Genomic DNA, 12,055 nt, shown 5'->3' on the forward strand with positions numbered 1-12,055 from the left:
TATCAGGAAGTATTCACATACAAAATGACCTTACAGGACCAACTGATAGGGCCTTACAAGACATGAGGAAGATGGGTAGCATATGCAGCATATCCAGGATAGGGAGAAAGGTTGAAGAACACCTTGTGAGGCGGGATGAAAGCAAGGAAAGAGGGAATGGGATTCGAGTGGATCAAGCAGAACAGGCACAGCTGGGAAGCCTGAAGCAGCTTACTAAGGACACCAGGAGATGCGGTACCCACCTCATAGAGCCACAAACCACCACGCACAAAAGCCACGCGGTGACCTCAGTCCTGATAAACACCACTCACACTTTCAGCATGCACTGACTGAAATACCATTCCCACTTGAACAGCGCCGACAGGGTCAAAGGAACACAACCACAAGAGAAGGAAAGAAATAGGAAGCACTGCGGGAAGACACAAACACATCATCTCATGACTGGTCAACTTTAGGCATGCAAGAGTTGCACGCTGCACAATGCTGCCATGCGCAGAGGCTCTCTCCAAGCCCTCGGGCACTAACACAGCAGCATAAAAGCCGGCCCTGCACCTCACTCCCTCACACCCTTCTCCTGACACCTTCTCCTCTGTCCTCCTCCAGGTGAGCCTGCACCCTGCTCCTTTCTTCCACTGACCAATCTTACCCAGCTCTCCACCCCTCCTCTGCTCATTGACTCCCCCAACACCCTCCGCTCACCCAACTCCTTCTCTCCCAGGGACCCTCCACCCCACAGCCATGTCCTGCTACGACCTCTGCCGCCCCTGCGGACCCACCCCGCTGGCTAACAGCTGCAACGAGCCCTGTGTCAGGCAGTGCCAGGACTCCCAAGTCGTCATCCAGCCTTCCACCGTGCTGGTCACCCTGCCGGGACCCATCCTCAGCTCCTTCCCCCAGAACACCGCCGTCGGATCCTCCTCATCAGCTGCCGTGGGCAGCGCCCTCAGCGCCCAGGGAGTGTCCATCTCCTCCGGCGGCTTCGGCTTCGGAGGCCTGGGCTGCTTCAACGGCGGGAGAGCCCGCTACCCCTGCTAAGGGCCTGCGCCCACAGCATGACAGCAACCACCTGCACCCTGCAAGGCGCCTCGTGCACTCACCACGCTCCTCTGTGCCACTGATGGCAGCACATGGCATCAGCAGCCATGGCTCCTCTTCTCATGGTTCTAAACATTGAAGCAGGGAGCATCGTCAGCCCATGCTGTCTGGGAACATGACCACTTTAACTTTCTTCTTTCTTTGCACTTGAAATCATGCTCCTTCCACTGGTGATCACCAGGTGGATCCTTCCTTTCATTGTGTTTCTCAAAATAAAGTTCTCCTGCATGCCAGCCTCAGATTCCTCCTCTTCATTCCTTCACACAGTTCCATTCCCACTTCGCCCACTAGAGAGACATGGCTCTAGAAATCATCCAGTGTGCCACAAAAGGGCCCTAAGACCTCCTCTCGCAACCATGTCACCAACATAAGCTTTGATGGGAAGAAGATTCCTTTCATCACAGGAAAGATTCTCTCATCTTTACAACAAACATGGTCACAGAATCCTTTATCAGTATTGTCTTCATGTCTGTCTCTGGTGCAGAACCTTTCCCTAACTTTCCACCTGACCTCCCCTGATGCAGCTCCATGCTATTCCCACAGGACCTGTTCCAGTCCACAGACAGCAGAGCTGCCCTTCCTCTCCCCTGTGAGAAGCTGCAGGCCAATATCAGGGATGCCATCAGTCTCTGCTTTCCTCAACAAACCAAGGAACTTTGGTTCCTTCAGACCTTAAAACCTCTTTCTGTCCCTCCTTAGGACTCTAGACAAGAATTTCACATCCTTCTTGCAGTGCTGAAGTCAAAACAAGACTTGAGGTGAAGCTGGAACAGCACAGAGAAAAGGGGGACAATCCCTTCTCTCTTCTGCTAGCAGCGCTGGGCCCGATATACAATAGGGAATGGTCAGCACTTCTGGGACTGACTCAGCACTGACTCAGATCCAACCTGACATCAACCAGAAACTCCGGAGCTCTTTTGGAGGAGCTGCTTTGAAATCTCTTTTCTCCAGATCCTCAAATGTCCAGGGCATTCTGCAATCAGGTGCAGAATCCACATCCTCTTGTTCACCTTCATGCCGTTGGCGATGGCCCAGCCCTATGGTCTCTCAAGAGCTCTCTCCAAGGCCTCCCTAATCCTGAGAGAGTCTACTGCTTCTCTGTAGTTTACATCTACAGACTTGTTAATCTGTATGAATTCAAGTCCTGCATTCATATCATTCAGCAAAACATGGGAGAAAACAGCCCAAAAATCCAGCTCAGATCAGTCCAACACCTGACTGGCCACCAGCCTGACAGAACCACTTCTAATTAAACCTGTTGATACAGACTTCCAGTGCACCAGTTCACTCAACGCATTATGTCTCTGCCTACATACTTGCTAGATAATTTCACTAGAAGGATATGGTGAAAAACACCATGAATAACTTTGCTGAAGACCATAGAAATTACGCCTGTTAATTTCCTCCTTAATGAACAATATGGGTATTGGCCTCAGAAAAGGAAGTGCCATCATTTCAAAACCAGAATACCTAGAATGCCCACACCAGGCTTTGTCTAGCACCAAGAACACAAAGCCTATTGCACAAGTGCCAAGACACAACCTCACTGTCAACACTGCTCCTCTGGGAGTCTTCGCCCATTCCTTGCACGTGTCCAGACATGAATCCTCATATTGGCTCCTTTTGCATCCAGGACTTGGAACGTGCCACCAGTGCCAAATGGGCACGTCATCAAGAATAGGATGCAAAAAGGCAGAGCTGCTGGAAGAACAACACATACCACATGACGTGTGACATTACGTGACACAAGAGTAGCTCGCAGCACTGAGACAGGATCCATAAGAGTCCACCATGGGGTAAGCGTGAGGAACTTACCTCCAAGTGCACCTGGTACCCTCATCATGAGGCTCTGGGCCCTGGCCTTTCAGCCAGCAGCTCATTCACTTCACCATGATCTCTTCTTGTCTACGCCATACTGGCTCAGCTTCTGGATGAGTATGGCATATCAAATCATACAAATAGAGTAGTATGGAACTGTGAAGGTTGGAAGGACTCGTAACCATTATCCCTTCTCTGGGCGGATGGCCCACCACTGAGTCATGCTGACCAGGGCCCGTCCTTGAACTCCACCAAGGATAAATTACCAACAGGTTGACAGAACAGCCTGTGCCAGGGCCTTAACACTGCCTGAGTCAAGAATCTCTTCCATACACCTAAACCAAATTTCTCCTCTTCCTGTTAAAATATCCCATCTCAATCAGACCATGTAAAAAGCTGGTTCTCCTCCTGCCTGTACTGAAAGGCCACAGCGAGGTCTCTCTGGAGCCAACTCTTCTCCATGCTGAACAAGCCCAACTCCATCAGCCTTCCTTCACAGCAGAGCTACTCCAGCCCTGTGCTCTTCTCTGTGTCCCTCCTCTGCACCCACTCCACACAGCTCCCTCAGCGCTCCTGGCTGACACCCATCAGGCCTCACACACTCAGGCACATCCAGTTGAACAGCCCCTCTTTCTCCTTTGCTGCATCTTCCTCAGCAATTCAAGGGCTGCTCACCTCAGCACCAAACCACAAAGCGCTCACCTCAGCTGAATCAGGGCATGCCCTGCACTCTAACGCTCTGTGTTTGAGCACGTCATGAAGTGGCTCAAGGCTCCATAACCCATTAACACCAAAACCAATAAAAGACCCCAAAATCTCAACTCCACACATTGCCCTCCTCTGTCTGAATCTACTAAAACCACCATGAAAGGTCCAAAGCTGGAACTGCACAAAGCAGGCTGCCTCCTGTCTTCAAAACGCAGCTTTTGAAGCAAAAGGGGAGCCGAGATGTTGACACAACACACCCAGTGCAGAAGACAACAGCTGAGCTCAAGGAAAGCAAATTCAGTGGAAGGCAGGCAGGGAGTGCAGTGCAGTGCAACCAGCAGCGTCTGAAGGCAAACACACCTGAGAATCACAGAACAGCCCTCAAAGGATGCCAGGAATGGGGTCTGCACCTCACAGAGCAAACACAAACACGACAGCATGAGTAGCACAGGATGGCATCACTAAGGAGATCCCATCACTCCTCCAAAGTTTTGGAAAGCCTTCCTTACACTTCCACAGCGTGCACCTTCCTCATAACAACAGTCAGACTCAAAAATGCTGACCGGGTCAAAGGAACACAACCACGAGAGAACGAAAGAAAAAGGAAGCGTTGCGGGAGAACACAAACACATCATCTCATGACTGGTCAACTTTTGGCATGCAAGAGCTGCACGCTGCACAATGCTGCCATGCGCAGAGGCTCTCTCCAAGCCCTCAGGCACTCACACAGCAGCATAAAAGCCGGCCCTGCACCTCGCTCCCTCACACCCTTCTCCTGACACCTTCTCCTCTGTGCTCCTCCAGGTGAGCCTGCACCCTGCTCCTTTCTTCCACTGACCAATATTACCCAGCTCTCCAACCTTCCTCTGCACCCAGACTCCCCATCTCCCCCCGCTCACCCAACTCCTTCTCTCCCAGGGACCCTCCACCCCACAGCCATGTCCTGCTACGACCTCTGCCGCCCCTGCGGACCCACCCCGCTGGCTAACAGCTGCAACGAGCCCTGTGTCAGGCAGTGCCAGGACTCCCAAGTCGTCATCCAGCCTTCCACCGTGCTGGTCACCCTGCCGGGACCCATCCTCAGCTCCTTCCCCCAGAACACCGCCGTCGGATCCTCCTCATCAGCTGCCGTGGGCAGCGCCCTCAGCGCCCAGGGAGTGTCCATCTCCTCCGGCGGCTTCGGCTTCGGAGGCCTGGGCTGCTTCAACGGCGGGAGAGCCCGCTACCCCTGCTAAGGGCCTGCGCCCACACCATGACAGCAACCACCTGCACCCTGCAAGGCGCATCACGTACTCACCACTCTCCTCTGTGCCACTGATGGCAGCACATTGCATCAGCAGCCAGAGCTCCTATCCTCCTCCTCATGAAACAGAGAACTGTGAACAACATCAGCCCATGTTCTCTGGGAACATGACCACTTTAACTTTCTTCTTTCTTTGCACTTGAAATTATTATGTTCGTTCCACTGGTGATCACCAAGTGGATCCTTCCTTTCAGAGTGTTTCTCTCAATAAAGTTCTCCTGCATGCCAGACTCAGATTCCTCCTCTTCATTTCTTTGCATGAGGCACTTCCCACTTCACCTACTCCAAAGCCATGGCTCTACAAATGAATATGATGGCTACAAAAGAGCCCCAGGACCTCCTCTTGCAACCACATCACCAACAAGTGCTTTCGTGGCTAGGAAACGTCCTTCATCATATTATAAAGTATCTACACCAACTCAAAAAATTTGGGCACGCTGAGGCTCTTCTTCCCATCCTCTCTCATACAACATGACAGAGCTTACTAGCCCTGTATGAGAGGCATGAGAGGACAGCATCGTGCTCTCACTAACAGCCCTCCCTGCCCACTTGGATAGCTACAAGGAGGGCCCCAAGCTGGCATGGCACAGAACAGGCAGCCTCTTTTCTCCCAGCTACAGCCTTCCAACATCAGTGGGCACCAGCCTGCCATGTAGCACACCCAGAGGATAAGACGAGAGCTAAAGGCTGCTAATGAGATTTGATGAGCTCAGGGAGGGAACAAATTCAGAGCAGTCAGAGACTACCCAACAATGCTGAAAGTGATCCACAAGGGTAACTGAATCCAACTCATGCCTCCACAATTCAGTCCTTTAAAATTAAATGGTGGACCTGAAGGCATTGTCCTGTGTTTCTGGATCTCTTGCAGCCTTTGTGCTTGAGTGCTGCCCTGGTGAAGCTGTTGCATGCACTACACCCTCAGGTGCAGAACCTCTCCCTTACTTCCAACTTGACCCTCCCCTGATGCAGTTCCATGCTCTTCCTACAGGACCTGTTCCTTCCAGACAGCAGAGCTGCCCTTCCTCACCCCTTTGACGTGCTGTAGGATGCCATGAAGTTTCCCATTAGTCTCCTCTTTGCTGAACAAAACACAGAAATTCAGTTCCTACAGACCTTATACCACCTTGGAAGGCCTCCTTTGGACAGTGCTCAAGAATTTCATGTCCTTTTTGTACTATTGAAGTCAAAACACAATACTGTACTTGAGATGAGGCCAGAGCAGCACAAAGCAGAGCGGGATAATCTCTTTCCATCTCCCACTGGCAGTGTGGGGCTCATTACACTTTATGCATATGGAAAGACCTTTTGTCTGCCAGGGCACACCTCTGACTCAGGTTCATCTTGCCATCAAACAGAACAACAGGATCTCTTTTTCTTGATCTGCTTTTAAGTCTCTCATCCCAAAATCCTCAAATTTCCAGGGTATTCCGAAATCAGGTGAAAAATCCAGAACATCCTCTTGTTCAACTTCATGCCATTGGTGATGGCCCAGCCCTTTGGTATCTCAAAAGCTCTCTTCAAGGTCTTCCTAATCCTGAGAGGGTCAACAGCTCTTCCCGAGTTCCTGTCATCCACAAACTTCTTACCCCGTACATATTCAAGTCCTTTATCAAGAACACTCAGTAAAACATAAAGAGAACAGACCAGAACATGGAGCTCTGGGGAATCCCAAGCCTGATTGTCCACCTGCCTGATGTAACCACCGTGGAAAAAAGCCTTTGAGTTCGCCTGTGAAGCCAACAGTGCACTCAACACATCTTGTATATCACTAGCTATGCGCTGGACATTTTCTGCAGAAGGATATGGAGAAAAACTGGACCAAAACCTTTGCTCAAGTTCATAGAAATTAAGTCTATTAGTTTTGCTTCTTGAACGCAACTGTTGATGTTCTCCTCAAAGGAAGTGCCATCATCTCCAAAGCAGGATACCCAGAACGCCCAGACCAGGCTTCTGTGGATATTTGGAATTGGCAACTCCTCCAACAACAAAGGCAAAATGCGCATAGCACAAGTGCTGAGCGATGACCTCACTGTCAGCACAGCTCCCTTCTGTGTTTGGACACTGCTTCCGCGTGCCATGACACGAACATGCAACATCGCTCCTTTGGCCTCCAATATTCTCACTTGAAAGGTGCCGCTGCTGTCAACAGGACACAACGTCAAGAGAAGGACGCGAAAAGGACCCATCCTCAGCTCCTTCCCCCAGAACACCGCCGTCGGATCCTCCTCATCAGCTGCCGTGGGCAGCGCCCTCAGCGCCCAGGGAGTGTCCATCTCCTCCGGCGGCTTCGGCTTCGGAGGCCTGGGCTGCTTCAACGGCGGGAGAGCCCGCTACCCCTGCTAAGGGCCTGCGCCCACACCATGACAGCAACCACCTGCACCCTGCAAGGCGCCTCAAGCACTCACGACGCTCCTCTGTGCCACTGATGACAGCACATGGCATCAGCAACCATGGCTCTTCTCAGGGCACAATACATGAAAGCCTGAAACAACATCAGACCATGCTGTCTGGGAACAAGAGTGCAGTATCTTTCTACTTTCTTTGCACTTGAAATTGTGTCTTTTCTTCTTGTGATCTCAAAGTAGATCCTTCCTTTACACTATTTTTCACAATAAATTCTCACGCATGGCAACTTGAGATTCCTCGTCTTCATTCCTTTTCTTAATGCACATTCCACTTCAGACACTACAAAGCTATGGCTCTACAAATAAACATCTTGTGTCCAAAGGGCCCCAAAACCTTCTGTCACAACCATGTCACCAACAAAAGCGCTGGTGGCTACAAGACAGCATTCATCTCATCTCATATTACATACTCTTTTACAAAGAAAGACAAATAGTACAATTGCACTGCTGAAGTCCAGTCAGAAATAGCAGGCTGTCCACAATCTCATACATTCATAGAATCATAGGGTCATAGAATCACCAAGGTTGGAAAAGACCCACAGCATCACCCAGTCCAACCCAACACCTACAGATCTCACTAAACCATGTCCCTCAGCACAACGTCCAAACATTCCTTGAACACTTGCAGGGTTGGTGACTCCATCGCTGCCCTGGGCAGCCCATTCCCCTGCCTGAACAGTGATTCAGAGAAGCAGTATTTCCTAACGTCCAGCCTGAACCTCCCCAGGTGCAGCTGGAAGCCATTCCCTCTAGTCCTATCTCCAGTTACACGAGAGAAGAGACCAACCTGCAGTTCATCACAGCCTCACTTCAGGTAGTTATAGAGAGCAATGAGGCCTCCCCTGAGCCTCCTCTTCTCAAACTGAAACAACACAGCTCCTTCAACTGCTCTTCATAAGGTCTGTGCTCCAGACCTCTTATCTGATTCATTGCCCTTCTCTGAACACACTCCAGGGCCTCAATGTCTTTCTTGCTTCAATGGGCCCAAAACTGGACACAGTACTTGAGGTGCAGCCTACACTTGGTGGCGTACAGAGGGATGATGACTTCCCTGCTCCTGCTGACAACACTAGTTGTGACACAAGCCAGTATGCCTTCTTGGATATACAGGCACATTGCTGGCTCATGTTCAGTCAAGCATCAGCCAATACCCCCAGGTCCATTCCCTCCATGCGGTATTTCAACCAATCTGCCCCAATCCTGCAGCATTGCCTGGTGGTGTTGTGCCCAAACTGCAGAACCCGGCACTAGCTATTGTTGAACTTCATCCCTTTGGCTGCAGCAACGCTACCCAGCTTGTGTAGACTGCTATGTAGGATCATCTTTCTCCTTGTCTTGAACTGCTGAAGCCAAAGCTGAGCACAGTACTTGAGGCAAGTCCACACCAGCACAGAGCAGAGGGGGACAACACAGCTCTTTCCTACTGGCAGTTCTCATCTCAATGCACCCCTGGGTGCGGTCAGCCCTTTTGGCTGCAAGGGCACAAAGCTGAAACAGACTCATCTTGACATCAACCAGAACCTTCAGATCTCTTTCAGTGGGGCTGCTCTTAAATCTCTCATCTCCAAACACCTGAATATCTCCTACGTATCCGCACACCATGCGCTGAATCAAGCTCTTGCTCTTATTCAACTTCATGACATTGGAGATGGCCCAGTCCTTGGGTCACTCAAGAGCTCTCTCCAGTGCCTCCCTAATACTGAAAGTTAACTGCTCATCAATTGTCAGTGTCATATCAAACTTTTGTATGCATTTGAATCCTGCATCCAGATCATTTAGTACAACATGGAAGAGAAAAGCTCCAAAACTGGAAGACTGCGGAATCTGACACACGTCCGGCATCCTTACAACAAGAATAAGTCTTTGAATTGTGCTTGGAAGCCACCAGTTCACTCCACATATCATGTATTTGCCTGGATATATGCTGGGGAGTTTCTCCAGAAGGATATGGTAAAATAGACTATGAATAACTTTGCTGAAGATCATAGAAAATACGCCTATTAGGTTCCCTTAGTGAACAACATGGGTGTTCATCTCAGAAAAGGAAGTTCCATCATTTCAAAGGAAGAATAACTAGAATGCCAAGATCAGTGTTCCATGGATATTTTGAACTGGCAGCTCCACCAACAACAAAGACACAAAGCACATAGCAGAAGTGCCGAGTAATGACCTCACTGTCAACACAGCTCACTTCTGTGTTTGGCCACTGCTTCCGCGTGCCATGACACGAACATGCAACATCGCTCCTTTGGTCTCCAATATTCTCACTTGAAAGGTGCCGCTGCTGTCAACAGGACACAACCTCAAGAGAAGGACGCGAAAAGGCAGAGTTCCTGGAAGGAGAACACACAACCCATGACAGGCAACACTACGTGATGCAAGAGCTGCACGCTGCACAATGCTGCCATGCGCAGAGGCTCTCTCCAAGCCCTCGGGCACTCACACAGCAGCATAAAAGCCGGCCCTGCACCTCGCTCCCTCACACCTTTCTCCTGACACCTTCTCCTCTGTCCTCCTCCAGGTGAGCCTGCACCCTGCTCCTTTCTTCCACTGACCAATCTTACCCAGCTCTCCACCCCTCCTCTGCACCCAGACTCCCCCAACACCCCCCGCTCACCCAACTCCTTCTCTTCCAGGGACCCTCCACCCCACAGCCATGTCCTGCTACGACCTCTGCCGCCCCTGCGGACCCACCCCGCTGGCTAACAGCTGCAACGAGCCCTGTGTCAGGCAGTGCCAGGACTCCCAAGTCGTCATCCAGCCTTCCACCGTGCTGGTCACCCTGCCGGGACCCATCCTCAGCTCCTTCCCCCAGAACACCGCCGTCGGATCCTCCTCATCAGCTGCCGTGGGCAGCGCCCTCAGCGCCCAGGGAGTGTCCATCTCCTCCGGCGGCTTCGGCTTCGGAGGCCTGGGCTGCTTCAACGGCGGGAGAGCCCGCTACCCCTGCTAAGGGCCTGCGCCCACACCATGACAGCAACCACCTGCACCCTGCAAGGCACACTCCTTCCTTCTCATTTGTGTTCCTCAATAAATTTCCCATGCATGCCATGTCTCAGCTGCCTGGTCTTGTTTTCTCTGCACAGTGATTTCCCACTTCACGCACTACTAAGATACGACTCTAAAAGCCATCAGGGTGGGTGAAAAGGACTCCAGAACCACCCTGCACTGGGATATTAGCAACTACATCTCAGGTGCACACTGGCTGGTATTTCAGCACATCACCCAGGACTTACCACCAAGCATGAACTGATTGTTCCTGGGTCACCCATACCAAGGATCCCAATGTTGGAAAGACCTCCAAGATCACCAAGTCCAACCGCAACCCATTCACACTTTGCCCACTGACCACATCTCTCAGAGCCACATCTCCATAGTTCTTGAGCACATCCAGCACATTCCACCACCTCCCTTGGCATCCTGTTCCAAATCCTAACCACTCGAAAGATAATATCCAACCTGAGCCTTCACCGGCACAGTTCAAGGCCATTACCTCTCATCCTATTGCTCTTACCTGAGAGAGGAGGCTGACAACCCACCTCACCTCAGCCTTCTTTCAGGTCGTTGTCGAGGTCTCCCCTCAGCCTCCTTTTCTCTTCAGATGGAGAACCCCAATTCTCTCCATCGCTCCCTGTTAGAGTTGTGCTCCAGACCCTTCACAGCTTCGTTGCCCTTCTCTGTACACAATCCAAGGCCTCAATGTCTTTCTTGTAGCAAGTGGACCCAAAATTAAACACAGTTCTCAAGGTGCATCCTCACCAGTGCCAAGGGCAGGGGGATGTTCACCTCCCTGGTATTGCTGCTACAATAGCACTTTCCCTGTGCCACCCTACCAAGCTGGGACTGCAAATGCAGATATCTAAGTAGCCACTTGGCCATCACTGATGCCTCTTGCATTTTCTTCTTTCTTTTAATTTTTATTATTATTTTTTTAAGTTAATTTGTTATTTCTTTTTGCTTTCAATAATCCTTGCTGTGCAAAATGGCTCCTGCAACACAGGTGAGCTGAGGAGTGAGACTCGCAGCCTCCAGGGGAATTGGCAGAACTGAAATATTCATCAAAAGGAAAATTAATTGAACCTCTCCAGCGCAGCTGGAGTCCAGATCTCGGTTGCACAGCTGCCGTTTGGCCTCGTTTCAAAGATAAAACTTTTTATACCTGGGAACAAAGCCCTTTTCCTAGGATCAAAACCAAGCATCACCTGCCTCGGAGTCAATCAAGGGGAGCTGGGATGGGCTCAGATCTGTTCGACTGTTTTCATCCAGTGATTTAATTCAAACAGCTCATCAGCCCTGGAGACGTGCTCCATTGTCGGGTTTGTTTTATAGTAAACTCTAATCGATGTAGGGGGGGAAAAATAATCACATAATACCTGCTTTTATGAGAAAGAGTTGCTCACCTTTGGAGTTCAGTCAACTCAGAGTCAGCCCCTGGACTGGAACAGGGCAGATCTCACCTCCTTGAAGCCTTGTGACGTGCCTGAGCAGCTGAGCCCTCCGGGATGTTAGAGGATGTCTGAGCCTCAACTCGCTGCAGAGCCTCTCAGTTTAGGTACACTCAGCTCAGACGGGTTCGCAGAGCACTCGGGATGAACTCAAAGCCACATTGTCTTCCACCACCCAGACTGTCCTTGCTCCTGGAAGCATGGATGGACCAGCACATGCTTCTCTCACATCCATCCTCTACCAGCAACCCCATGGAATCTGGAGACCATGTCACCTTGGC

General features: G+C 50.8%; 1 protein-coding gene and 2 pseudogenes across 1 annotated transcript; all 3 read left to right on the forward strand.

Moving 5' to 3' along the window:
* The first annotated feature begins 479 nt into the window (after nt 1–479).
* On the forward strand, nt 480–1,035 carry LOC140248535 (feather keratin 1-like; annotated as a pseudogene).
* A 3,524-nt stretch (nt 1,036–4,559) lies between these two features.
* Nucleotides 4,560–7,267, forward strand: LOC140248525 (feather keratin 1-like). Its single transcript, XM_072329331.1, has 2 exons — nt 4,560–4,810; nt 7,204–7,267. Exons 1-2 carry the CDS (start codon nt 4,560–4,562, stop codon nt 7,265–7,267), a joined length of 315 nt encoding a protein of 104 aa, XP_072185432.1.
* A 2,459-nt stretch (nt 7,268–9,726) lies between these two features.
* Nucleotides 9,727–10,282, forward strand: LOC140248717 (feather keratin 1-like; annotated as a pseudogene).
* The last annotated feature ends 1,773 nt before the right edge of the window (nt 10,283–12,055 follow it).

Source organism: Excalfactoria chinensis, chromosome 2 (assembly GCF_039878825.1).
Source record: "Excalfactoria chinensis isolate bCotChi1 chromosome 2, bCotChi1.hap2, whole genome shotgun sequence".
Taxonomy (NCBI): Eukaryota; Metazoa; Chordata; class Aves; order Galliformes; family Phasianidae; genus Excalfactoria; species Excalfactoria chinensis.

Bases quoted from the DNA above. Each gene is read 5' to 3' on its own strand.
- LOC140248525 (XM_072329331.1), top strand. From the start codon at position 4,560: ATGTCCTGCTACGACCTCTGCCGCCCCTGCGGACCCACCCCGCTGGCT. The intron at 4,811-7,203 runs AGGCCTGGGCTG...GTCCATCTCCTC, and splicing joins TCCGGCGGCTTCGGCTTCGG to CGGCGGCTTCGGCTTCGGAG.